Source organism: Orcinus orca, chromosome 15 (genome assembly GCF_937001465.1).
Source record: "Orcinus orca chromosome 15, mOrcOrc1.1, whole genome shotgun sequence".
Classification (NCBI taxonomy): domain Eukaryota; kingdom Metazoa; phylum Chordata; class Mammalia; order Artiodactyla; family Delphinidae; genus Orcinus; species Orcinus orca.
In genome coordinates, this window is record NC_064573.1 from 69,600,684 (window position 1) to 69,627,324 (window position 26,641).

Here is a 26,641-nt window from a genome sequence, read left to right on the forward strand (position 1 = left end):
AAGGAATGGGACCCAGGGCCCTCCTGAGGCAGGGGTGCAGCTCTTGGCTCCCCGAGTCACAGTCTTTGGTTCCCAGGGGCCCGGGAATCTGGATAGGAAAAAAAATGACATCTTTGTTTATATTAATTAACATCTCCAGGCGTCAATGTAGGTGACAAATGGCAGTCATGGTAGTAGCAGCAGTAGTTGGGCCTTGGTCACCAGCAGAAACCGTATGTATCTTCATATCATATTCCTGTTGCCGCAGACACCTGTACACATCACAACACGCCAATGACGGTCGTTGTGAGGCCCACCCCTCCATCTGGTTATTCATGGCTTTAATGAAGCAGCATGTAGGTGACAGTATCACAGCGTCTTCATCAGTGTGTTCTTAGCCAGACTCGACTATAAATAGTTTCCTTTTACTCTTACGTAATTGATTCCATTTAAAAACACTCTTCTGGGAAGGGGTCCGTAGGTTTCACCAGATGGTTAACAGGGTTCATGGCAGCAGAAAGGTCAAAGACCCCACTGGGCGTGGGTTCGAGTCCTACCGCTGCCCGGCACCGCCCTGAGAGCATGGGCAGCTGCTTCCCTAGTCTGCATTTCTTATTTGTGCCCTGATCAGAGAGGTGCTTTCTCCCTCCGGGTTGTGGGAGAGTCAGTGATGGTGCTGGACGCTGCCCCGTGCGGGGTCCGTCCGGCTGACCGTTGGGTGTGGCCCTGGGAGCTCTAGCACCCGGACGTGCACGCCCCCTGTCCTGGGGTCCTTCCCCCTCTGGGTGGCTTGTCTGTCTGTCCTGTGTCTGTTGCCCTGACACTCCTCACTGGCAGACCTGTGTCTCTCCTAAGAAACGATGTCACTTAAGCTCACACTGTGTGCCAGCCTCACGACAGCCCACCAGGTGGGTGCGCTTTGCACCCTTATTCTGGAGAGGAGGCAAGTAAGGCCCAGAAAGGAGAAGTCGCTGGCTCAGGGTCACACAGCTAGTGGGTGGGTGAGCCCAGATTGCACCTGGGCCTGTCCGGTTCTTGGCCTCCATGCTGGGACCACTGCAGTCCCCGAGCCTGGCCAGTACATAGCCCTCAAGTGCTGAATTCAGTGCCCCACGCAGTGTTTCATAGCTCAGGGGGAGGGGCAGCGCTCGGTAAATGCAGATTCCTGGGCTCCGTCGGAGAGCTTCCAAATCGGAATATTTGGGGGCAGGACCCAGGAATCTGTCTTCTAAGAATTTCAGGTGATTCTGATGCGCGCAGAGGTTTCGAACCACCTTAAAGGGGAGAAATAACAGTGATACAGTAACAAAGCTCTGAGCGCTATCAGTTCACGGTAGCACCCACAGATGAGAAAACTGAGGCACAGAGGAGTTAGGTAACATCGCTGTTTACCTCCCCTGCTCCAACCAAGGCTGCATTGCTAGTAACCACCAGAACCGGACTCCAAGCCCAGTGTGTACAACTCCCACTACAGTGCTCATCCCACCCCCGCCACCCCTACTTCTGGAAGCTTCTAGACAGAGGAATGGAGACAGGTCGTGTGTGTGTGTGTGTGTGTGTGTGTGTGTGTGTGTGTTGTGTGGCGTGGGTGAAGGAAGCCCGGGCCTTGCAAGGTCACCCTGGCCTTTTCCTGTTTATACTCTTGATCAGGCAGGGGCCCGTGTGTTCCCGAACAGGAAGCCCAGAGGGAGGGCTGCACCAGGTGCTGGGGGCAAGGCTGGAACATGGGAGCCAAGAGGCTGAGCTGGTTACTGCCCCGGGCAGCTGCATGACCTTGGACATGCATCGCCCCCATCTGTGAGTTGGGCAGGGTAGAGGTTTGGGGGTGATGGTTCAAAGCTTGGCTTCTGGCATCAGACAGAGCTGGGTTCCACTTCAGGCTCAGACCGTTCCTGTCTGTGTGACCTCGGGCTGCACGCTTCACCTCTCTGAGCCTCAGCTTCCGCCTCTGTCAAACGGGGCTAATAAGCGTGCCTCGCCCTACTCCCCGGGTTGTTAGAGGCAAAATGCACAGCAAAGTGCCAGGCACGCACAAGTCTCTATCCTTAAATCTTTACTTGGCAACAGGCCAGACACCGGATGATTCTGTGTGCACATGCATTTCTTTTTCTAAAAAATATCAAATATTTTCCCGAGTTGTCCATTTTCTCACCAGAGGCCGGCTGCCTGAGTCCTCCCACTAGGCCTTCTGAGATTGGGCCCAGAACCCGAATATGCACCGGCTTCCACGGTCACCCACGGCATTTGCGTTTTGTGAGTTTGTCCTAGTTCCCCTGGGAGCTCGTACAGAGCAGGGGCCTGGCCCACGATGGCCTGAGGGACGCATCAAGGTTGCCGCCTGATTTCGTTAATAGTCTCGCTGGAATCCAGCCGTGTGTGTTCCTGGATGTGCTGTTTCTGGCTGCTTTCATGGTGCAGAGGCAGAGTGGGTAGCTGTCACAGACCCTCTGACCCACGGGGCCAAAATCATTGGCTTCCTGGCCCTTCACAGAAGTTTGCCAACCCCGCCTCACCGGGCCACTGGCTTCTTCGTCTTCGGGTTCCTTCCAGTCTTCATCCGCGTGCTGTGATGACAATGATCATAATATTCAGTGCTGACGTTTTTGCACGTCTGTGCTGGGCACAATGAAGTTATGGAATTCCTCGTGACTCTCTTTGTCCCAAGTGTTACTCCCATTTCTCAGATGGTAACACTGAGGCTTGGAGAGCTGGATTGACGCAGGACACCCAGCCTCTGAGTACAAGAGCCAAGAAGTAACCTCCGCCCTCATCACTCCCCACCCTGAGCTTGTGCCAGCAGGGTGCTGAACTGGGCCTCTGAGAGGGAGGCAGGGTGGCATGTGGGGGTCCAGCTTTGATCATTTTAGGTTAAAAAAAAATGCAAAGCTTGTCAGGAAGGAGGGATCTAGGAGCATGGGCTATGGAGAGAGAGGAAGATTTGGGTTTTCCTTTTACTCTCCTGCTTACCAGCTCTGTGGCCTTGGGCAGGTGAACCTACGTCTCTGAGCCCCAGTAAAGAGATGGTTAATAAGGGGACTTCCCTGGTGGTGCAGTGGTTGAGAGTCCGCCTACCGATGCAGGGGACATGGGTTCGTGCCCCGGTCCGGGAAGATCCCACATGCCGCGGAGCGGCTGGGCCCGTGAGCCATGGCCGCTGAGCCTGTGCGTCCGGAGCCTGTGCTCCGCAACAGGAGAGGCCACAGCAGTGAGAGGCCCGTGTACCACAAAAAAAAAAAAAAAGAGATGGTTAATAAGGGAGAGTCAGATGGGATCCTGGACAGGGTAGTGAGGACAAAATTCCGTGATATATGCAAAACCCTTAGCTCAGTACCTGGTGCACAGAAAGTGCTTGGTAAGTGTGAGCTAATATTTCTGAGGCCGCGCTCCAGCCTGGCTTTTCTTCTTTCCTCTTGAGCCACCTCATGGTACTTCTTATGCTCAAGCATCATCCAGAACCTCAGAATGATTCTTTTGCCTCTTCCTCTTGCCCCATTGGATCCTGGCAGGCTCTTCTTGGCTGGCTTCCCTCCGGAGTGGGTTGGAGGTCTCTGATCCCCAGGGATCCTGAAGGGAACTCCGGTCTCCCCTAATCTGCTCGGGAGGCTTGGGGCAGTGAGGTCGCAGGGCCCAGCGGCAGGTGGTTGCCATGGTGATGGAATGTTTGGGAGTTGGTCCCCACTGAGAGGGCTTGCGAGGCTGATGGCTGAGCTTAGGCATGTGGCTACCAGGTACCCCTCCAAGGCTCCTCTGCAAGTGCCATGACCTGCCCCCTGAGCTGGCGTCCTGTGCTCCAGCCCCCCACCCCTGCCCCCCAATCTTGGGAACCTCTTGGTCTGCCGAGCTTGGAGAAATCATGCAGAATTGGAAAGTTCAAATGAGTCTGACCCCTTAGGGCATGTCTTCCCCTCCCACGGGGGGCATTACACAATCACAGTCGTGATTATCTGATGTGCTGGTTTCCTGGATCCCCACTAGAACAACATCTCCGTAAGGGCAGAGGCCTTGGTGTGCCGCCCTTGAGGTGTTCCAGCATCTACTTGCAAGCATAGTACGTGCTCAGTAAACATTTGGGGAATGAATGAATCCGGCCTAAGAGCATCTTGAAGACTGACCAGCCCCCCTCCCCTCCCCTTCCTTCCAGTGGTCATTCAGGGCAGCTCATGGGTCAGTGAGAAGGGAGCGAAGTCCTCTCCCATCCTCTCCTGCTGCCCCCGTTTTATGAGCCATGTGACATGAGACCAAGGATGTTATTGTTAAGACAGAACCAGATTTGGAAACTGGCTTTCCCTCTTAGTAAGGCACACTTGCTGTGGGCCAGGTTCTGTTCTAACACGTTCTAACATTTATACTTCCCAATACTCGTATGAGGCTAGTTCCACATTTACACTGGCCACATTTCTAGTGCCCTGGGGCCGTACATGAGCCTCCTAGGAGGTATTGTTGTCATCTCCATTGTACAGAAGGAAACTGAGGCTCAGAGAGGTTAAGTGACTTGCCAAGATCACACAGCCAGTAGCTGGTGGAGCCAGGATTTGAGCCCAAACAGTCTGACCCCCTACTATGGCTGGCATACAATTCAAAAAATACCAGCCATTTTATTATTATATAGATCAAGGTAATATAACAACACCGTGTGTTCTTTTTGTTTGTTTTTTTTTAAAATAAATTTATTTATTTGTTTTTGGCTGCGTTGGGTTTTTGTTGCTGCGCAGGGGCTTTTCTCTAGTTGCTGCAAGCGGGGGCTACTCTTCGTTGCGGTGCGCGGGCTTCTCATTATGGTGGTTTCTCTTGTTGCGGAGCACGGGCTTTAGGCACGCAGGCTTCAGCAGTTGTGGTTCGTGGGCTCTAGAGCACAGGCTCAGTAGTTGTGGCTCACGGGCTTAGTTGCTCCGCCGCATGTGGGATCTTCCCAGACCAGGGCTTGAACCCAGGTCTACTGCATTGGCAGGTGGATTCTTAACCACTGCTCCACCAGGGAAGCCCAACATCATGTGTTTTTAGGAGAAAAATATTATCACCTACCACCCCTGTGGCATTTTGAGTCTGTTCCCTCCTCATTTTTCGTACATGGGGTTTGTGTTTGCTGGTTGGTTCGGTTGACTTGGTGGTTTCGCTTTTTGGCACAGTCGTGCTTACCCTGAACCCCCATGGGCGTTTGTCATCCGTAAATTGGAGAACCAAGGCGCCCCCTCCCCACTCCGCCCTGCCATGAGGAGAAAATGAGGTAGCGGTGTGGAACTTCCTTGGTCTGGTGTTAAATGTACAGTGGTGCTTAATAAATGCTGATGTTCCTCCTGCAAGAAAAGGAGGGTTCAGTGACCCCTCCCCATGCCTCTCACGTGTCTTCCAAGTCTGCGTTGTCCAGTAGAACTTTGTGTGAATGATGGGAATATTCTAGATCAGGGGCCTGAAAACTTTTTCTATAAATGACCAGATAGTAAATATTTCAGGTTTTGCAGAACACGTAGAATTTTTCTTATTGCTGCTGCTTCCCCCTCCCCTCCCCCCAGCCCCGCCCCTCATCCTCTTCCTCCTCTTTCCCTTAAAAAAAAAAAAAAATGTAAAAGTCATTCTTAGCTTGCAGGCCTTACAAAACAGGCTGAGGGGTGGATTTGGCCCAAGGGCCATCATGTGCTGCCTCCATCCTAGCTCTGCTCTGCCCAGTATGGTAGCCCCCAGGGGGCCACTGGGCTGTTGAATTGTGACCAGTGCCAATGAGGAGCTGGATTTTAAATTTTATTTAATTTTACTTTATTTATTTATTTTTAATTATTTTATTTTATTTTGGCTGCGTTGGGTCTTCGTTGCTGTGCACTGGCTTTCTCTAGTTGCAGCGAGCGCGGGCTACTCTTCATTGAGGTGCGTGGGCTTCTCATTGCGGTGGCTTCTCTTGTTGTGGAGCACAGGCTCTAGATGCGTGGGCTTCAGTAGTTGTGGCACGTGGGCTCAGTAGTTATGGCTCGCAGGCTCTTGAGTGCAGACCCAGTGGTTGTGGCGCACGGGCTTAGTTGCTCTGTGGCATGTGGGATCTTCCTGGACCAGGGCTCGAACCCGTGTCCCCTGCATTGGAAGGTGGATTCTTAACCACTGCGCCACCAGGGAGGTCCCCATTTTACTTAATTTAAATTTAAATACTGACCTGTGGCTAAAGCGTCATGTCGGAGTCTTGGCGTCACAGCTCTGAGTGACTGAAGGCTCTGACAGCCCCGTTTCACCACCCTGAAAGGGGCCGTGGGAGCTGCCCGCCTGGCAGGCCTCTTGAACTCTCTGGCATTTCAAGGGCCGCCTGAGGGCAGCTGGGCCTGAGCCATCTCGTCTCCGGAAAAGCTTCAAGGGCCCTGGTCCCTAATTGTGTTTGTTGTTGTTATTCCAAGAACCAGGCTTCTCTTCACTGGCCACCCATATGCCCTGGGAATGCCAAGCCTGTGTATTCTGTAGCTGGGAGGAGGGGGAGGGTCTGGGAACCCTTCTCCTCCTGGGGTTAGATATACTAATCCCTGGTATTTCAGGGAGAGGAAAAAAAACTGTATAGAGGCAAGGAGAGAGCCAATAGGAAGGGAAAGAGGACCCCAAAAATGGTCCTACGCCCAATGTATTTGCATCATGGCACAAATAAAATAATTGCTGAGATTTTTGAGTATTTGCTATTGTCTTGTTTAAACCTCCCAATAGCCCATTTTACAGCATAGGAAAACCGAGGCTCGGAAGAACAACAATCTACCTAGTCAGGGAATCATCCGACTCCAGAGCTGCATCCTTAAAGCCCCCCACCCCACCTCTTGGGCTGGGACTAAGCAGAAGGAAGTTGAGCCTCAGACTCTGTGACTCTGTGAAGAGATTTTTGCTCCCAAACCTCAATTTTCACATCTGTAAAATGGGAGAAGGCGAGAATTGGACTAAAAATCTGCCACCCACCCCCTCCCCCAGTAAATGGTAAGGGCATAGCAGTGACACGTACACCAAGATCCCATTGGTTCCACATGAGCCAGGCTTCATGCCAGACCCCATGAGTTCACGGCCCATTCCTTTAATGCAGTGGTTAAGAGCTGGGCGTCAGAGTCTCACAGATGTGGATGGCGATCCTGGTTCCCCGGGTCAGTTGCTCTTCCTCTTGGTGTCATTTCCTCACCTGTAAAATTGGGAGTATCGTACTTTCCTCGTTGGGGGATTAAATGGCACAAGGCACTCACAGCAGGCATTTGGTCAGTGTTAGGTGGCAGTGGCGGCACGGCATTGTCCAACTCCAGGGGGCGCCATATTTGTCATAGGCTGGGTACGCAGTGCCCTTTGGAGTTGAGCAGTGCGCAGCCTGTTCAACCATACCCAGCAATTCCAGATGGTGATTCGTGGTACAGTGGTGGTGGTTGTTGCTTCTTGTTATATTTACTTTTCCTGAAGTCCAAGGTCCCTGGGCCAAGAAGAAGGGAGAGCCCGGTTGTAAGAGACCCATTACTTCCTAAGGCAGCAGTGCCTTAGCTCAGGTTCTCAGCTGACACCCCTCTGCCTGAGAAGTGAGCCAGTTCACTCCCTGGCTGAATCAGTGAATTTAGACCCCAGCTTCAACATCTTGGGCGGAGGTGGCCTGTCCCTGCCTTGCCGCTCGTCTCCCAGAGTCACTGTCGGGCACCCTTGGGAAGCCCAGCATCCCCTTCTGCCCCTCCGAGGGGGCCCAGCCCCTCTCCATAGCACCCACCCCTAATGCACCTAATGCAGCGTCTCTTCTGCCTCTGCAGGGCTCAACCCGTGGAGAGTCTTAGCAAGCAGCCACGAGGGCTAGATCCCAGGGATGAGAGTGTCCAGGGGAGGTAAGTGCTTCCCGAAGGTCCCCCAGAGACCCGGCTCCTCCAGGGACAGCCCCCAGCCTCCTGATTGGGCAGCCGAGCAAACTCCCCCAGGCAGCTCTCTCCTCTGTTAGAAATCCAGACAAAGCTGGATCCCAGCAGCGTGGAGAGGGCAGGCCTCTGTTCTTCCTCACCCCTTAGGAACGTGATTCTCCTGGAGATGGGAGAAGGCCGAGTCCCTGAGCAGGCAGGACTTACCCGGCATTCGTGGGCAGATTCAAGCACGGCCAGAACCCAGCCGTCTGCGTGCCACCTTCCAGCCTCAGTGTTCTTGGCGTGCGTGCTTTGCCCTTCACACAAAAGCTCCCTGAACCTCATAACAGCTCCCTGAGCAAAGCTTCTTATCATCCCCCGTGTTTTTGGAGGAGAAAACAGAAGCTCAGAGAGGCGAAGTCCCGTGTCCGGCTCTCCAGCTGGCAAGTGGCAGGGGCTGGATTTGAACCTGGGGCTGTAAGACTCCAAGTCTGAGGGTCTTAGCCACCATCCTCACTGCCAGGATGCCGGGACACCTCCCTCGACAGGGTCCAACAGGGTGGTGGGGACGGAGGGCAGGCTGGAGTCCCTGGGCTGGGCCCTCTGGCCCTTCCTGGAATGGGCGGAGTCTCTGATTCTGGGTGGTCAGGAGGCCACCTTCTGCTTCCTAGGCTCCCAGCTGCTTTCCCTCTGCCAAGTGGCCCTGCCTTTGCTTCTCAAGCCATCTTCCAGGTCTGTGCAGTCTCCTCCTCACGGCTGACTTGCCCGCTTTGAGCTGTTTTCTCCTGGCGACTGAGATGAGCCCTTCGCTGGGTGCTGTCCAAGGACAGTGAACAGCTCAGCCGCAGCCTGGTCTGACCCAGGCCTGCCACTCCAGCCATGCCATCCATCTCGGGCTAGTTGCCTCTTCTCTCTGAGCTGCTTGCTGGGCAGGAGGCATCCCTACCCCAGAGGTGGCGGAGAGGATCCCGCTACGTGAGGCATGGAATAAGCTTTAGCAGAGGACGTGCTCAGTCAATGTAAAAACACACAACTCAGTGCTTTGTTTTGAAGTGCTGTAGCCAGATGAATGCTCAGTATTAAGCAAAACTCATGAGTTGATAACATTTAAAAAAATTCTGTCTATCCCTTCTTCCAGGCCTTTTCCCCTGGTATTTAGTATCCAAGTCACTTCCAACCCCAAACAGAAGCTCGAAGAGTACATAAACACACACACACACACACACACACACACACACACACACACACACACACACACACACACACACACACACACACACACACGGGCAGGCACACTGTGTCTATCCTTTTTGGAAACCACTTTCCCAAATTATCCCCTTTTCTCCCTTTCTCTGCATCCCCCATCGCCATCTGTTCCCCTAAGCTTCAGTCTCTCACTCCCCACCAAGTGTCAGGAAGAAAGGGTGATTATACTAATTCAAGCTAAAGTGTGATTGACAGTCCCCCAGGGTTTTGACACTGAAATAATAATCATTGGCAGAATTCTACTCTCAGGTCTAAGGGGAGAATTTCAGTGAGCATTTAAAGAAGCCGAGAGCGCCATAGAGGGATTTCTGAGGGACTTTGTGTCCTGTCCAGCCTGCTTCCCCGCTGAAAGTAGCCCTGGAATTAGATTTCCCCATGCCAGACATGAATCCAGTGCACACATTAACTGCCAACAGTTTCAGCAGCATATGATAGGCTCAGGTTTCTGGGGAGAGGGTCCCCAGCTATTTTCTGATGCTCAGAGAAGCCAGCAACCCCCGGATGAGACTCATCTTTGCTTTGTCAGTTGCTTCTAGAATCCTCACAGCAGTCTTTGAGGTCAGTGGACCCACCCGTCTTTGTAGCTGAGGAAACTGTGGCTTAGATGGAGGAAGTGACTCTCCCAAAGACACATGGCCAGGAAATGCCGGGGCCTCTTAGCAGTTTCGACCCCAGGCCCCAGGCTGTGTACTTCTTCAGCTTTGATGTTTATTTTCCACTCGCTATGGCCTGAGGGGCCCCAGGCAGCCCAGGCCCTCGTGGGTGGATTGGTCCAGCTGCCAGCCGGGTCCTTTAGTGGTTTCCGGTGAACCTCCCATCCAAAGAAGAAGGCCGCCTCCCACTCCTTTCCCTTCAGACCCTGTCCCATCCACCAAGCCACCTGAACCCCCCGGCATGCTGGGCTCTTTCCTGCCTGTTACTTTGCACTGGCTGTTCCCTTTGCCAGGAACTCCCTTCTCTCTCTTCTCCACCTGGCTGTTCAGAACTTCCCTGTCTACTGCTTAGAACTCGGCACAAGGGCTGCCTCCTACAGGAAGCCTTCCCTCACCTACACAGGTCGAACCTGTCACCCCCTCCCTAGTGTGGGTCCACAGTATGAGTGGACTCGGGGGGCTGAGGCTGTGTCTCTTAACTCCATAGCCCAACTCCCGCACACAGTAGGAACTCATGAAATGTTGGGGTAAATGAATAACCAGTCAGTGATCATGGCTAATATTCTTTCAAATGCTCCCAATGTGCCGGGCACATTCTTAAGTTCTTAAAGGGGGTCATTTAATGTTCATAATAGCCCTTTGAGGTGGACACTCTTAGACCCATTTTACAGATGAGGCTCAGAGAAGTGAAGTCTGTTGCCCAAGCTCACACAGCCACACAGGAAATGGCAGAGCTGGGATTTGAACCCAGGTCTGTCTGACTTCTTGAATGCCCAGAGACCTCAGGCCCTCACTTGGATTCTAGAAAGAGGTGAGAGAGGAAACGAAGGTTCTGAAACACAGCGGGGGTGAGGCAGAGAAGGGCTGGGTGGTCGGAGGTGGGCTGTCTGTCCAGCATCTGGGTCTGCACCTTTTGCGTTGGGCTGAGGTTGCATAATCAAAGGGCCTTGAGGGTGAATTGGGGAGGAGGATAGATCTGACATTTGAGTGACTAGAGAAGGGGTGGCTGGGCTGGGTGGACCCCTACTCTTTGAAACCAGCCCCTACCTAAAGAATTGGCATTGAGGTCTCATCATCTTTATTAGTGACATTTGGGAGGGGTGAGGAGCTAGGCTCAGGGTCATAATTCATGTCCTAAGTCATCCCCTCCCCCTGTTCGCACGTCACCCCCCTAGTCTGAGCATCCCCAAGTCTCCGCAGGACACGGGCAGGAGCCTCCTGACTGACCTCCCCGCCTCCGTTCCCACCCCTGCAGGCCCTCTCCCCAGGGGCTGCCCGTAGAGTAAGTCCAGCTCCTTCCCCATCCCCTGAGGACATGCCTGGCAGCTGCACCCCATCTTCCCCTTCCCTCCGCTCCAGCCCCAGAAGCCTCCTCTCAGGTTCTTGAACACACCAAACCCTCTCTCTCCCATCTTGGGGTTTTGCACTCTCCGTTCCCTCTGCCTGGAGCACCCTTCCCACACATTTTCACACCGCCAGTTCCCTCTCATCCAGGTCTCAGCTTGGACGTCACCTCCTCCAAGAAGTCCTCCTTAACCTCCCTCTTCCTTCCCCTTCTTGATCTCTCTCATGGTGTCCAGCTTATTTCTTTGCAAGTCATTATCACGGTCTGGCGGTAGCTTGTGTACCGTCCACATCCCCCACTCAGTTGTAAGCTCCTTGAGGCCAGAGGCCTGGCTGTCTCGTCCACTGTCCTGTCTCCAGCCTCGAGCAGGTGCCTGAAACCTTTTTATTGCTTCCGAGTGAAGGCTGAACGAACGGACGGCGATTCTGGAAGAAGCCCAGACCAGGATATTTTGCACCTTCTGAAAAGCCTCTCCTGCAGAGGCAGACTGTGGTCACTCAGAGCAGACACAGAGCCGGCTGATGAGCCTGCTGGCCTGGGTCAAAATCATGGACCCTGGCTTGGCCGCTTTCCAGCTGGACAACGGTGAACAGTCACTCTGTACCTTGGTTCCCTCCTCGCTGTACCATAATCATTTCCTAGCACTTACTCTGTGCCAGGCCACGCTCATTGGACCCAAGCACGTTCTGTAAATATTTGTTAAGCATCTACTAGGGGCCAGGCACCGTGCTAGGAGCTGGGGAGACAGCCATGAACAAAACAGGCAAAACCCATGTCTTTATCAAACGAGTGTGCTGCTGAAATCTGATGTTCTAGTGCTTTATTATTTTCACATTTCAAAGAATTTCACATAAATGTATTTCAAGAAAGTCCATTTTTGAAAGAATTATTACTCTTTCCATTTATCAGTTGGGGAAACTGAGGCATTGAGTGGTTAAGGAACTGGGCAAGATCTCACAGCTAGGAAGTAGCCAGGAGGGATTTGAACCCAGGCCATCGGGCCCCCTGAGGTAATAATAGCAGCTACGCTTACGGTTGTTGGAGGACCTCATGAATTAAGATGGATGCAGTGCCCCGTAGCGTTCTGCTCTGAACGTCAGCACCCTCATACTTGCCGCTCTTGGGGTCTGGATGGTAAAGCGCCTGCAGCCCGCAGGCCTCCCTGACCACCCGTGTCCCTCTCTCTCCCCAGATGTGAGCCCGGCGGGGCTCCCGCCCACCTGTCGCTGAAGCGCGCCCCCCGCCCCGGGCCCAGCATGCGCCTGTCGGTGCGGAGGGCACTGCTGGCAGCCGGCTTCGCCCTGGCCCTGGTGCTGGCGGTCCAGCTTGGGCAGCAGGTGCTGGAGTGCCGGGTGGCACTGGGGGGCCCCCGGGGCCCCCGGCGGGCCATGCGGCCGGAGCAGGAGGACCTGGTGATGGTGGGCACGGACCACGTGGAGTACCGCTACGGCAAGGCCATGCCGCTCATCTTCGTGGGGGGCGTGCCCCGGAGTGGCACCACGCTCATGCGTGCGATGCTGGACGCCCACCCCGAGGTGCGCTGCGGGGAGGAGACCCGCATCATCCCCCGCGTGCTGGCCATGCGCCAGGCCTGGTCCAAGTCGGGCCGGGAGAAGCTGCGGCTGGACGAGGCGGGTGTGACAGACGAGGTGCTGGACGCTGCCATGCAGGCCTTCATCCTGGAGGTGATCGCCAAGCACGGAGAGCCGGCCCGCGTCCTCTGCAACAAAGACCCCTTCACGCTCAAGTCCTCTGTCTACCTGTCGCGCCTGTTTCCCAACTCCAAGTTCCTGCTGATGGTGCGGGACGGCCGGGCCTCCGTGCACTCCATGATCACCCGCAAGGTCACCATTGCCGGCTTCGACCTCAGCAGCTACCGTGACTGCCTCGCCAAGTGGAACAAGGCCATTGAGGTGATGTACGCCCAGTGTATGGAGGTGGGCGAGGACAAGTGCCTGCCCGTGTACTACGAGCAGCTGGTACTGCACCCCCGGCGCTCCCTCAAGCTCATCCTCGACTTCCTCGGCATCTCCTGGAGCGACTCCGTCCTGCACCATGAGGACCTCATCGGCAAGCCCGGCGGCGTCTCCCTGTCCAAGTGAGTGGAGCCCCCACCTTCCGCTCAGACCCCTGATCCCGGAGTCAGAGATGCTCAGTGGGAAGGTCGGCTCTGCCCCTCCAAGCTGTGTGGCCTTGGGCAAGTCACTGTGCCTCTCTGAGCCTCCTCTGTTGTACTGGAGAAGATCTGGGAAGAGAGTGGTTCAGAGCACAGCCTTGAACCAGATCTCCCACCTCATAGCTCTGTGGCATTGAATAAGTCACTGTACCTCTCTGAATTTCGGCTTTATTATCCAAAAAATGGGGCAGTCACTCCTCTCCAAACTGTGAATATGCTTTGTAGTGAGCTGTAGCAGGTAAAGGTTGAGAGTATAGTTTCTGGAACCAGGCTGTCTGGGTTTGAATCCCAGGTCTGCCACTTTTTAGCTGTGTGACCTTGAGCAAGTAATTTTCCCTCTCTGTGCTTTCATTTCCTCATCTGTAGCATAGGGATAGAATCTACCTATGTTCACGTGTGAACATCAAATGGGTTAATACACGTTAGGTGGTTTATTCCCGTTATCATCGTTTCAGTGTTGATCTTGCTTTTATTGGAATACTCATCAGGCTCACCTTCACTCTCGTTTATTGAGTGTCTGCTGTGTGGCCAGCACTGAGTGAAGCCACAAACAATCATTATTCCTTTAATCCCCACAGCCACCTAGAACATAGGAACTGCTCTTATCCCCATTTTACAGATGGAGAAACTGAGTCTCAGGAAAGTTACTGGCCTAAGGCCACACAGCTAGCAAAGGGTGGTGCCAGGATTTGAACGCAGGTCTGTTGGACTCCAGTGCCTGTGTTCTCAAGCCCTCCGTGGCTGGGACCCATCCTCCCTCCCTTTCTGTCCCTTGCTGTCTGCCTTCCTCCTTTGAGGAGGCTGTCCCTTTCCTGAGACAGTGCAGCACCAGAGTGTGCCATCCCCATGTCTCCATCCTGGTCAGTTGCAAGCATCTTTAACAGCCCAGTGGAAGGGCGGTCCTTCCTGGGACAACGCCTCCCATTTCTTTCATGGCTGGACCCTCCCAGGCTCTGCCCCCAAGAGCTCCTGATCCCTGAGCAGAGCGGGAGGCTCTCAGCAGCTCCTGGCAGCGAAGTGCCCATGGGCTGGGTACCCCCACCAGTTGGTGCTGGAGCCGGGATTTTTGTAAATCATCATGACAAGACATCAGATGACCAAAGGAATACATCCTGATTGCAGGAAATTGGGAAAATACATAAAACAGGAAAGAAAAACCACCCATAATCCCAACACCCAGATTTTGATTTGTGGCTTGCTGGTCCTTGATCAGTGTATATTGATAAAACTGGAGTCCTGCTAGTCATGTTCCTGTGTAACCTTTCTTCACCTTGTATTTGGGATGCTTGCCCATGGCCCCCAGCACTCTGCAGTGACATCATTTTGAATGGCTGCATAATATTCCACTACACGATTACCATATTCTATTTAACATCTGTTTTTGGACACTTTGTTTATTGACTTGTATCAAGCCTGGCTCCCATCCAAGTTCTGGGATGTATCTATGTGATTTCTGTCCTGTGAAGTCCTGGAGACACAAGGCTTGTGGCAAAGGCCAGGCACATGTTTGATCGTGTCTGGTATGTCCACTGTAAACATCTTCGCAACAAGCGTTTTGTTATAAAAGATGAAATCACTGGTTGATTGACAGTTCTGGTTTCATTACTCTGGGAAATGATAATATATCAGTTTCTGCAAATACTTCATTGAGCACAGTTATCCCTCCCACCTGTCAAAACCAAAAGGTTACTGAGCTGTGGTTCATAGGAAAGGGACAGCTGCCTTCGAGAGCATTAATGATGATTCTTTAGCTAATTTAGATACACTTGCTTTCTCTCTTCTGCCATCTTTGCCAGATTTATCACACAGTATTAGACATTGGAGGCCATGTTCATATCAGCACTACTCACAGTAGCCAAGACATGGAAGTAGCGTGTGTCCATCGACAGATGAATGGATAAAGGAGATGAGGCGTATATACAATAGAATGGTACTCAGCCACAAAAAAGAATGAAATAACGCCATTTGCAGCCACATGGATGGACCTAGAGATTATCATACTAAGTGAATTAAGTCAGACGGAGAAAGGTAAATACCGTCTGATATCACTTATATGTGGGATCTAAAATATGACACAAATGAACTTAATTCATGAAAAAGAAACAAACTCACAGGTGTAGAAAACAAATTTAGGATTACCAAAGGGGAAAGGGTGTAGGGGAGGGATGGATTGGGAGTTTGGGATTAATAGATACACACTACTGTATATAAAATAGGTAAACAACAGGGACCTACAGCATAGCACAGGTAACTATATTCAATATCCTGTAATAACCGTAATGGAAAAGAATATGAAAAAGAATACACACACACACACACACACACACGTATGTATAACTGAATCACTTTGCTGCATACCAGAAACTAACACAACATTGTAAATACTTCAATTAAAAGAAAAAAGAGGCAAAAGACGAACCAAGCTCCTCCTGTCCCCTCAGAAAGGAATGGTTACTGGCTCCCTGATGTGTCTTGACAACGGTGAAAATTCTAACAGAATCTGGCTTAGATTAGCTCACCGAAGGATTTGCAGAAACTGATATGTTATCATTTTCTCGTGTAATGTAGCTGTCAGCCAGCGATTTTATCCTTTATGGCAGAATGGCCTTATGGCCAATTGTGGGGTGAAACTGCTTACAGTGAAGACGTTTATGGTGAAAATACCTAGAACCGTATTTGTGATTTTTTGACACACTGGCTAGAGTTGAGATTTAAATCCGGGTCTTCAGACTCCAGATCCATGCCCTCCCCACCAGTCCACACCCTCTCCCCTCCCCAGTTCCCCTCACCCCCCCTCCCCATCTTCCTTTTGCTCCATCTGTTTGCTTCTGTTCTTTGTTCCCAAGTTATCTCTTAGTTGGGATGGAAGCATCTAGAAATAGGTCCTCGATCCTAGGAGTTCCCCACCCTGTATCCTGTAAAGCCTCTGAACTATAATTGATAAGATCATCAGGACTCACACAGCTTGGTAACCCTGTTGGATGGGAGAGCAAGGAAGCAAATATAAGACGATGACTGTTTCATCCTAACAGCAAAATGGAAACAACGTAAATATCCATCTTTAGGGGAATGGAAAAAGAATGAGGTATTGAGAGAGCAGGGAAAAAAAAAACACCCCACCTATAAACCAGTACTATGTATAGTATATAATTTCTGTTTTTAAATCTGCAAGCAAAACCACAGATTTTCAGTGTGTATATGTGTGGGAGAGAGAGAAAGAGAGAGCTAACACTGAGACCTTAAAATGTACCAGATACTCTTTTATTATTAACTCATTTACTCCTCAGAACAGCCCCGTGAGGTAAGTACTATTATGATTCCCATTTTACAGGTGAGGACACTGAGGCTCAGAGAGGTTCAGTCAGTCTCCCAAGGCCACACAGCCAGCGTTGGTAGAGCTGGCATCTGCACCCAGGCAGTCTGGCCCCTGAGTCTGCGCTTAGCCACTCTGTTTTTAAAAGTACAGAAAACAGATTGGTAGGGTACGCTTCAGAATGCTGTGGTCAGGTCCCTGTAGGGAGCTGAAGGACTCAGAGTGGTGACCCCAGGGGCTATTCGCCTTACCATTTGTGTCTTCGAATTACTTCTCAAGAACAAAATACTCATCTTAGTCATATAAATAAAAGGTAATTTTTAAAAAGTCAGAGAGGTCAAGGAAGCAGAATTTCAACACCACTGAAGTGGTGTGCCTTGTCTAGCCCTTTCTCCCAGCTTCCCACCCCATGCTTTTATCCCCATTGTACAGAGCAGGTATGAGGAGGCCATATGACTTGCCCACATTCTTATACTTGATAAGAGCCGAGTGGGCCCTGGGGACCAGTCCCCCCAACCTTTCCTGCTGCCCCAGAGTCCCTGAGCAGGGAGCCCACCTGAGCACCACCTGGGTCTGCCCGTGCCCCGTCCAGCCCGTCCTCTCTCCCCAGGATCGAGCGATCCACAGACCAGGTCATCAAGCCCGTGAACCTGGAAGCTCTCTCCAAGTGGACTGGCCACATCCCTGGGGATGTGTTGAGGGACATGGCCCACATCGCCCCCATGCTGGCTCGGCTTGGCTATGACCCCTATGCAAACCCGCCCAACTACGGCAACCCCGATCCCATCGTCATCAACAACACACACCGGGTGAGTGCACATGCACACGGGGAGATGCGTGCTCAGGCTGTGGTGGGGGTGGAGGCTCCAGCTACCCCAGAAAACACTTAGCTTCTCGATTCCTATGCAGCTGGTCTGTTTCTGTCTCAGGGACACGGTGATTCGTATGGCTGCTTGTATTTCCATTTTTGCTTGGGCCACAAGGAAGCTCAAAACCAACTGGTAGCCTGCCTCTCACACTGTAGAGCATCTCACGGCAGGCCCATTCGTGCGCTAAGTCCATCCTATTTCTCTACTTTGATTTGCCCTTTTCCCCCTGCTTCCCTGGCTGTTTGTCCGTCTGTTTGTAAAGCACTTCAAGTCTCTGTTGGGACGGGCTGTGAATAAATCAGCGATAGGCCCCTTTATTGCCCCGTAAGGGTTAATTTTTAATTTTATTTATTTATTTTTGGCCCTGCCTCGAGGCATGTGGGATCTTAATTCCCCAACCAGGGATCGAAACCATGTCCCCTGCAGTGGAAGCACAGAGTCTTAACCACTGGACCGCCGGGGAAGTCCCTGCCCCCATAAGGTTTAATATTTACTTCTCAGACAAATGTAAGTTTAGGGTGGTTTAAATTACTTTTGAAGTTCTCCTTAGTGTAGGTGGTCAAGGGGAAATGACTCTGAGAAGATGTTTTTGGAGCATAGAAGTAGGCTAATCCTGGGTGTGGAACAGTTACCAAGTCGATATTATTTACATGTCACTGTCACTTCTCCTTTACTCTGGTTGCTGTGTTCTGACTTCCTCAGAGACACGAAGTTAATGAAAATATCTGAACATGGGACCCAGGCCTGAGGAAGAGCCCTCCTACCCCTTATGTCATTGAGACCCAGAGTTTTAATTTAAGCTGAGTTTGGCATTTCTTTTTTTCTCTTTTTTTTAAAAAATTAATTCTAAAGTCCTCTGATTCTACTTTCAGAGAACTACTTTGTGTTTGGTCTGTTGAACTAGAGAAGAAAAGGCACGCATCTTAAATTTATTTATTTAATTTATTTATTTTTGGCTGCATTGGGTCTTCATTGCTGCGCGCAGGCTTTCTCTAGTTGCAGTGAGCAGGGGATACTCTTCTTGCGGTGCACGGGCTTCTCATTGTGGTGGCTTCTCTTGTTGCGGAGCACGGGCTGTAGGCGCACGGGCTTCAGTAGTTGTGGCACATGGGCTTCAGTAGTTGTGGCTCACAGGCTCTAGAGCGCAGGCTCAGTAGTTGTTGCGCACAGGCTTAGTTGCTCCGCGGCATGTGGGATCTTCCTGGACCGGGGCTCGAACCCGTGTCCCCTGCACTGGCAGGCGGATTCTTTACCACTGCGCCACCAGGGAAGCCCGAGTTTGGCATTTCTGAGCACGTGCTGATTTTAGAAAGTAAACAGTTCTTTTTTTTCTTTCTCTTATTGCCTTATAACTGACTTATTATATTATTGTAGTTTCAGGTGTATGACAGAACAATTTGATATTTGTGCACATGGCAAAACGATCACTACAATTTGAGTCTAGTTACCCACTGTCTGTCACTGTACAAATTTACAACATATGCAGTACAATATTACCGACTATAATCACCGTGCTGTACATTACATCCCTGTGGCTTGTTTATTTTATATTATCTTGACCCCCTTCACCGATTTCACCTCCCCTGCTCCCAACCCAACAGTTCTTGTATTGAATCAGAAAGGGAGAGAGTCATTACTCTTTATTCTCCTTTAATTCTTCAGTGGACTCAAGGAGAAAGACTCCATTTGATGCCAACAAGTCCTTAACACGTGCAAGCTTTCTCTCTCTCTCTCTCTCTCTCTTTCTCTTTCTCTCTCTCTCTCACTCTTTCTTTTTCTATTTTTTGGCCACGCCGTGCGCCATGTGGGATCTTAGTTCCCTGATCAGGGCTTGAACCCGTGTTGCCTGCATTGGAAGTGTGGAGTCTTAACCACTGGACCACCAGGGAATTCCTGCAAGCTTTCTTTTTAACGGAGAGAATTTACTAACACTGAGCGTAGGCAGCTCTGCCCTTGTCCTTGAAATGCAAGCCCATCTATAGGTCTCATTACTTCCTCTTCCCCCGACATTAGTTGATTTTGTAAACATCTACTTGTGGAAATACGCAGGGATCCAAGGTAGATACCCAGAGTGCATGGAGAGCGTGGGTGTTGGCAACCTGGATGTGGCTTATTTTTATGATTTTATTATTTTTGTTTTAAATATTATTCATTTCAATGTTTACTATTTAATAATAGTTATCATTCTTTAAACTGTACTTAGGTGCTTTATATACTTTCCTGTATATATGCTATATTTCATAATAAAAAATTCATTAACAGGATTAGGGACGTCCCTGGTGGCGCAGTGGTTAAGAATCCACCTGCCAATGCAGGGGACACAGGCTTGAGCCCTGGTCCGGGAAGATCCCAAATGCTGCAGAGCAACTAAGCCCGTGCGCCACAACTACTGAGCCTGCGCTCTAGAGCCCGTGCGCCACAACTACTGAAGCCTGCGTGCCTAGAGCACGTGCTCCACGACAAGAGAAGCCACCGCAATGAGAAGCCCGCGCACTGGAGCGAAGAGAAGCCCCCTGCTCACTGCAACTAGAGAAAGCCCGCGCGCAGCAATGAAGACCCAACACAGCCAAAAATAAATAAATAAATTTATTATTTTTTAAAATTCATTAACGGGATTAAAAAAGCAGCAGCAACTGGTGATGACCTTGAAATCCAGCCCCCAAATGCTTCTCAGAAGGGGTGGCTGGGACAGGATGAGGGCATCAGAGAAAGCTGGCCTCTCCTTACCTGCTTTTTTAGCCAGGGGCCCAGCTCTTCTGAAGTCCCTCTAAAAGGCAGAGGCCCCTGGCAGGTCCTGGACTATGGGTCAGAAGCTCCCAGAGTAAGACCTGACCTTGGGTGTTGTATAAAAAAAATTCTGATGAGCAGTGATGGGTAGGAACAGCTGTTTGGAGCTCTGTTGTTTATTTAAAACAGAAGATGTCTCTGGGTTTCTTCCAAAGAGGTTTACTCCCCAAAGAAAAACTGTTTTCTACTAATTTATTTAATGACACAAGTGTTAAGAGAACCACAATTCCCTGATTCACTTATTCTCATCCCTAACTGTGAATTTTTGTGACAAATATATTTGTACTACTGAGAAGAAATATTTTGACACTTCATCTATCTATGCAAGTAGAGAATTGATAGGGTCACTTTCAAAAGTGATTTTTTGTATTTCAAGTTTCTGGCTTAAATATCCAACGGGGCAGATTTTTACATTTGTAAGAACTAAATTTGGTTTAAAAAAAGCCAAAAACTTGCTCTAGTTTTGTGACCCTGTGTACTTTTAAAATAAAATCAAGAAAGCAAAAAAAGGAAAAACAAAAGAGCTTTACTCCTTGGGGGTTCCACAAGTTTTAACAAGTGCCAGACACCTTATTTAGTCTTTACAGTGGTTTTGCTGTAACTACAAAGATAAGTCCCCTCGTTGAAAGCCACAAGGGTGTGTGTGCGTGTGTGTGTGTGTGTGTGTGTGTGTGTGTGTGTGTGTGTGTGTGTGTGTATACTGAAGGCACAGAATGTTCCTGTACTGGATCCTAGGCAGTACACTCAGTTCTGAAATGATCCCAGTGCTAATGAAACTGTCTGTACCTGTGCTGTTCATTACAGCCACTAGGCTTGTGTGGCCACTGAAATGTGACCAGTGAAATGTGATGAGTCCAAATTGAAAGGTGCCGTGTAAGTGTGAAACACACACTGGATTTTGAGGTCCTCGTACCCCCAAAAAGCATGTAAAACTTCTCCTTAATCATTTTTATGTTGATTACAGAGGGAAGGAAAACTTTTCCCTTTTTCCCTTCTAGGTTCTTTGGCTGGTCTGATAATGAAATTGACATAAGACAGATTAATAGGAGACAAAACAAATTTAATATCGTACATACAGGGGCTCATAAAAATAGGAGATTCATAAGAAGGGGCCAAAGCAGGCATCTTTCATACCTTTTAGACGAAGAAAGAATACATTTGTGAAGTACTGATAAGACAAAGACATCTGGGCTTGGGGTAGTAAATTACTGAAGAAGTAACAAGGTTTGTGTACACAGCCCTTTTGGCCCTGATTTCTCCATCTCTGGTGATAAGGATGGCTCTCTACCTCCTGTTGCGGGGAGGGTACCTTTCACCTGGGAGATTTATTCCCTGCTCTCAAGGGCACTAAGGAGGGTCAGAGTGTCCTTCTGGCACCGGCTGTTTCTTAAATAACTTTAATTCAAAATAATGAATATGCCAAAGTGGTAGATTTGGGGGCGACCTGCCCTGAACCCCATCAATTACATGTTGAAGTATTAATATTTTAGCTATATCAGGTTAAATAAAAAATACCACTGTAGGGAATTCCCTGTAGGTCCGGTGGTAAGGACTCCACGCTTTCACTGCTGAGGGTCCAGGTTCCATCCCTGGTTGGGGAACTGAGATCCCACAAGCTGCGCAGTGTGGCCAAAAAAAAAAAAAAAAAAAACCACTAGAATTAATTTCACCTGTTTCACTTTGTTTTTAAATGTGGCTACTAGAAAATTTTAAATTACAGACTAGGTTCACATTATATTCTATTGGACAGTGCTGGTCTATCCAGTGCCTTGTATTTCGAGAGATATTGGAAAGGCCTGGAATTTTCTGGTTCCCACCTCAGGGCCTTTGTCCTCTCTGTGCCCTCTGGCTGGAATGCTTCTCCTTCAGAGCGTAGCCTGGCAGGATTTCCTTGTCACTCAGGTCTCAGCACAAAGGCCATGCGTTCCAAGGGGCCCTTTCTGACCACCCATTCAGAAGAAGCCCCTGGGCACTCCTAATCACGTACTTTCCTTGTAGTACTTCCCATGGTTTGATATGTTCTTGTTTAATTGTGTTTGTTGTCACTTGTGGATTGTCTGGCCCTCCCCACTCCAGAACGGAAGCTCCAGGAGGATGGGACTTCTAATTGTCTGGGCAGTGTTGTAATGGCCCCCAACCCCCTCCCCACCCCCGAGCTTAGAATAATGCCGGAATAAGAGGAGCTTATTAATACATGTTTGTTGGATGGATGCATGGATGAGCAGGTGGATAAGTGGATGGGTGGGTTGGGTGGATGGATGGATAGGTGTGTAGATGGGTGGATAGGTGGACGGGAGGGTAGATGGGGGGCGTGGATGGGAGGGTGGATGGGGGGGTGTGGGTGGATGGAGAGGTAGATAGATGGGAGGGTGGATGGGTGGGTACCCGGATGGATGGGTGGGTGTGCAAATGATGGACTAAATTTTATTTTTTGATCATTTCTACAATAGCGATAATTTTTTCTTTCCTAGGTCTTGAAAGGGGACTATAAAACTCCAGCTAATCTGAAAGGCTATCTTCAGGTCAGAAACCCCAGGGGGAATTCTGCGTCACCACTAGCTTCCTCTGTGCCCTTGAACACTTCACTTCTCTCATATGGTTGATGGTTTGTCCATCAGAAAATTGGATGGGGGTGGGATTCCGGTCAGAGGCTCTCAAGTGTCTGATCCACCTGGAGCGACATCTCAGTAGCCCTTCAGCCTGAGTCCCTTCCTTGTCCCCTGGCTTGAAAGCAGTTGGAGGAACTTAGTGGGACTTTCTGTCAAACTTTCTGCCTCTAGCCTTAAATTCAGCTTCATTTAAAGTGGCAGTTCCTGGACTTCCCTGGAGGTCCAGTGGTTAGGATTCCATGTTTTCACTGCAGGGGTGTGGGTTTGATCCCTGGTCAGGGAAGTTCTGCGTGCCGCACTGTGTGGCCAAAAGAAAAAAGTATGAAGTGGCAGTTCCCAGCCCGGCACAAAAATTTCACCAGTCTACCAAAAAATGAGGGTCATGTGATGCAGGTATGTGTGCAAAAGTAGACATAATACAGTCCTGTGTCCCCACACGCATCCCCACAGGCTGGCCTCCCATGCATCCTGGGCGTGTCCATGGAGGCTGTCCCTGAATCTTGTCAAGACGTACCGCTCCCAGGACTGACGTAGCATCCTCCTTTTGGTACCAAAGTGCTCCTTTTTAAATGAAGGGTGGTGATGCTACAATCAGTAGTTTCAGTTTGTGTGTGTGTTTTATTTAACTTGGCCAGGAAAGGGTGGGGTCACCCTACGCTAATCCCCAGTTTAATCATCAAACTCACAAGACTCTCATGGGTCAGTCAATGAGATTTTGGTCCTTTGGGGATGAGTCCACACTCCCTTTGTGGGAATCAGAAACCCATCTCTTGCCACTGTGAAAAAATATTGCCAGACTTAATCAGCACTAATCTGTTATTTGTTTTAGCCCAAAGAGGATGTAACAAGAACAACAAACAGAAGTGGGGTAAGGGGAATTAGCCACAATCTGAAACTCTTTTCATTTTTACATGCAGTCTTTTTTTTGCCCACCTGGATATGCATTTTTATGTTCCTTGCAATTCCATTGTATGAGCTGCTTCGTTTTACTTTCTTACTGTTTTTCCATCTTGGGGGTCTCACGTGGCCATTTCGATGGCTACATAGTTTTCTCTGGAATGCATTATGTGTCACCAATTACTTAACTGTTGCCCTATGTAACTTTTGCAATATTTTGCAATATTTCAAATGATGTCATGCACCTATCATCCTGATTTTGCCTCTCTTCTGTGGGGCGAGGGCTGGGGGGGCCTCTATGGAATTGTTCCCTTCGAATACAATTTTTTATATAAATTTATTTATTTTTGGTTGCATTGGGTTTTCATTGCTGCGCATGGGCTTTCTCTAGTTGCAGCGAGCAGGGGCTACTCTTCGTTGTGGTGCGCGGGCTTCTCATTGCGGTGGCTTCTCTTGTTGCGGAGCACAGGCTCTAGGCTCACAGGCTTCAGTAGTTGTGGCACTCGGGCTCCGTAGAGTTGTGGCTCACAGTCTCTAGAGCGCATGCTCAGTAGTTGTGGCACACGGGCTTAGTTGCTCCGCGGCATGTGGGATCCTCCCAGACCAGGGCTCAAACCGGTGTCTCCTGCATTGGCAGGTGGATTCTTAACCACTGCACCACCAGGGAAGTCCCCAGATATATTTTTAAGGAGTGGAATCAGAGGATGGGAGGGTCTTTTTTTTTTGGCTGTGCGGCATGTGGGATCTTAGTTCCTGGACCAGGAATCATACCCGTGCCCCTTGCAGTGGAATCGTGGATTCTTAACCACTGGACCGCCAGGGAATTCCCCATGGGAGGGTCTTTTTTGAGACTCTTGAACTACAAGGTTAAAATTGCTTTACAGAAGAGTTGGACCAGTTTACACTCTCTTGCACTGTGTGGCGTATTCAAGCTGGCCTGGGACTGTTTTTTGCTCTCTTAGGAGCAAAATGTAGAGGAATAGCATATGCTCTGTCATCGTGAGCAGTCCCACCTTCTGGAGAGCTGCCCCACAAATTACATCAAACCCCTACTTTCTGCCCTTTTCTCCTCCGCTGTGCACGTGATCTCCTGCAGGATATTGCAAAACTTGGAAACAATCTTAGGGCAACAGTTGAGTAATGGTGGTGTGTACATTGTATAGAATATTATGTAGCCATCCAAAATGGTAATCGTGAAACCCCAAAAATAGGAAGATAGGAAGCAAGCAAAACAAAGCTGCTCACACGTTAGAATGGCAACTCATGCAAAAATGTATACTCAATCCCTAAACTCCAAACACCCTCTCCTTTCCAGGGCTTTGCTAATCCCTCTGCTGGGAATGCTTTTCTACCCACATCCGTGCATGGCCGGCTTCATTTTCATCTTTTAGCTCTTTGCTTATGGGGTGTTTTCCAACACCAACAACTAATTCTCTGATTATCTGGACACCAACTAGGTGTTGCGTAATTTAGTTCAATTCTGACACTGATTTCCGGAGATAGCCTCTGACCCCACAGGTTAAGGGCCCAGTCCCACAAAACTGCCCCCACTTCAGATGCCCAGGCTACCTACCTTTCTGCCCAGCCAACTACACATTTGTGGGGTCCCCATGCCCCACCCCCACTCAGGTTTGGTAATTCACTAGAACAACACACAGGACTCAGGAAAACACTTTACTTCCTAGATCACCAGCTTATCATAAAGGCTGTAACTCAGGAACAGCCCAGTGGAAGAGATGTGTAGGGCGAGGTATGGGGGAAGGGGCGTGGAGCTCCCATGCCCCCTCTGGGGGCACCACCCTCCCGGCACCTCCCTGTGATCGCCCACCCCGACTCCCTGAACCCTATCACTTATGGATTTTTATGGAGGTTTCATTTTATGGAGGTTTCATTTTATGGAGGTTTCATTAAGGAGGCATGGTTGATTAAATCATTGGCTGTTGGTTATTAACCTCCAGCCTCCTCCCTTCCCCAGAGGTTGGGGTGGAGGGCGCTGAAATTTCCAACCCTTTAATCATGCCTTAGCCTTTTTGGTAAACAAGCCCACATCCTGAAGCCCGGGGGCCCCCAGCCACCAGTCATCTCATTTGCATACAAAAGATGCTTTTTCTCTCTAGGGAGATTCCAAGGGTTCTAGGAGCTTGGTGCCAGGAACCCAAGGGCAAACACATGTAGGTTTTTCATTACACTCCACCTTAAATGTCATCGCCCTGTAGTGGCCTCTCCGAACCACTTTATCTGAAGGAGCCCCAACACCAGTCACTCACATCAGCCCATTGTATTGCCTGGACTTAATAGTGTCTTACGGATGTGTTTGTTGAGCAGGCTCTCCCCCTAGAATGTGAGCTGGGTGGGGATAGGATAGGGTCTATCATGTCCACAGTAGCCCCAGCGCCCGGCACATAGTAGGTGTGCGGCAGCTATTCGGTGAGGGAGTGTGCCCGATTCAGTGATGCTGAGGGCTGAACCTCAGGGCAGTGAGGCCCTGGTACCACCACTTGACTGTGACCCTTCCTCTGTGTGTTGTCTTCCTCCAGGTGAACCAGAATAGCACCTCTTCCCACCTAGGAAGCTCATGATTTCCAGGTAGGCCTGCGGACTTTGCCGGGACCTTCCGACACTTCTGAGCCCAGGAGTCACTTTTCTGAAAAGCTTGTCCTTCCTGAGCCTCCCTGGGGAGGAGTGGCCACCAAGGTGGGCTGACCCAGCCCCATCAGGAGGTTTCCCTGGCCCCAGCCTGGGGAGCTATTTATAGAATCAAGGCTTAGTCTCCTAGCTCTGGATCAGGGGTGTGGGCAGGGATCAATGCTGAACCAGCCAGAAAAAGGTTTATCTGGCGTTGGGGAGGGGGTACAGAGGACAGGTGTGATGGGGGGATTCTAGAACCATTTTGCACAGAATGCTGTCTGCCAACCCAGCTTCTATAAACAGCA

At 50.2% G+C, this 26,641-nt stretch overlaps 1 protein-coding gene and 1 long non-coding RNA gene across 10 annotated transcripts in view; one reads left to right on the top strand and one right to left on the bottom strand.

Annotated features, from left to right (window-relative positions):
* Positions 1-26,641, top strand: part of TPST2 (tyrosylprotein sulfotransferase 2) — a 56,285-nt gene that overhangs the window by 27,916 nt on the left and 1,728 nt on the right. The window contains exons 1-7 of one of the 9 annotated variants that reach the window (XM_033412708.2): positions 5,707-5,838; positions 7,713-7,784; positions 12,250-13,155; positions 17,139-17,355; positions 22,674-22,724; positions 23,641-23,679; positions 26,246-26,294. In XM_033412708.2, the coding sequence (XP_033268599.1) occupies positions 12,314-13,155; positions 17,139-17,355; positions 22,674-22,724; positions 23,641-23,679; positions 26,246-26,287 (1,191 nt within the window). In that variant the 5' untranslated portion in view covers positions 5,707-5,838; positions 7,713-7,784; positions 12,250-12,313 and the 3' untranslated portion in view covers positions 26,288-26,294. Of the gene's footprint in view, positions 1-5,706; positions 5,839-7,712; positions 7,785-12,249; positions 13,156-17,138; positions 17,356-19,677; positions 22,725-23,640; positions 23,680-26,245; positions 26,295-26,641 lie in introns of those variants that run through there. The other 8 variants (XM_049697818.1, XM_049697820.1, XM_033412710.2 and 5 more) reach the window with 8 other exon arrangements.
* On the bottom strand, positions 5,707-9,037 carry LOC117198101 (uncharacterized). The gene is made up of 3 exons (XR_004479034.2): positions 8,019-9,037; positions 6,119-7,387; positions 5,707-6,039 (listed from the first exon to the last, which is right to left on the bottom strand). It is a non-coding gene; the product is annotated as an uncharacterized LOC117198101 (long non-coding RNA).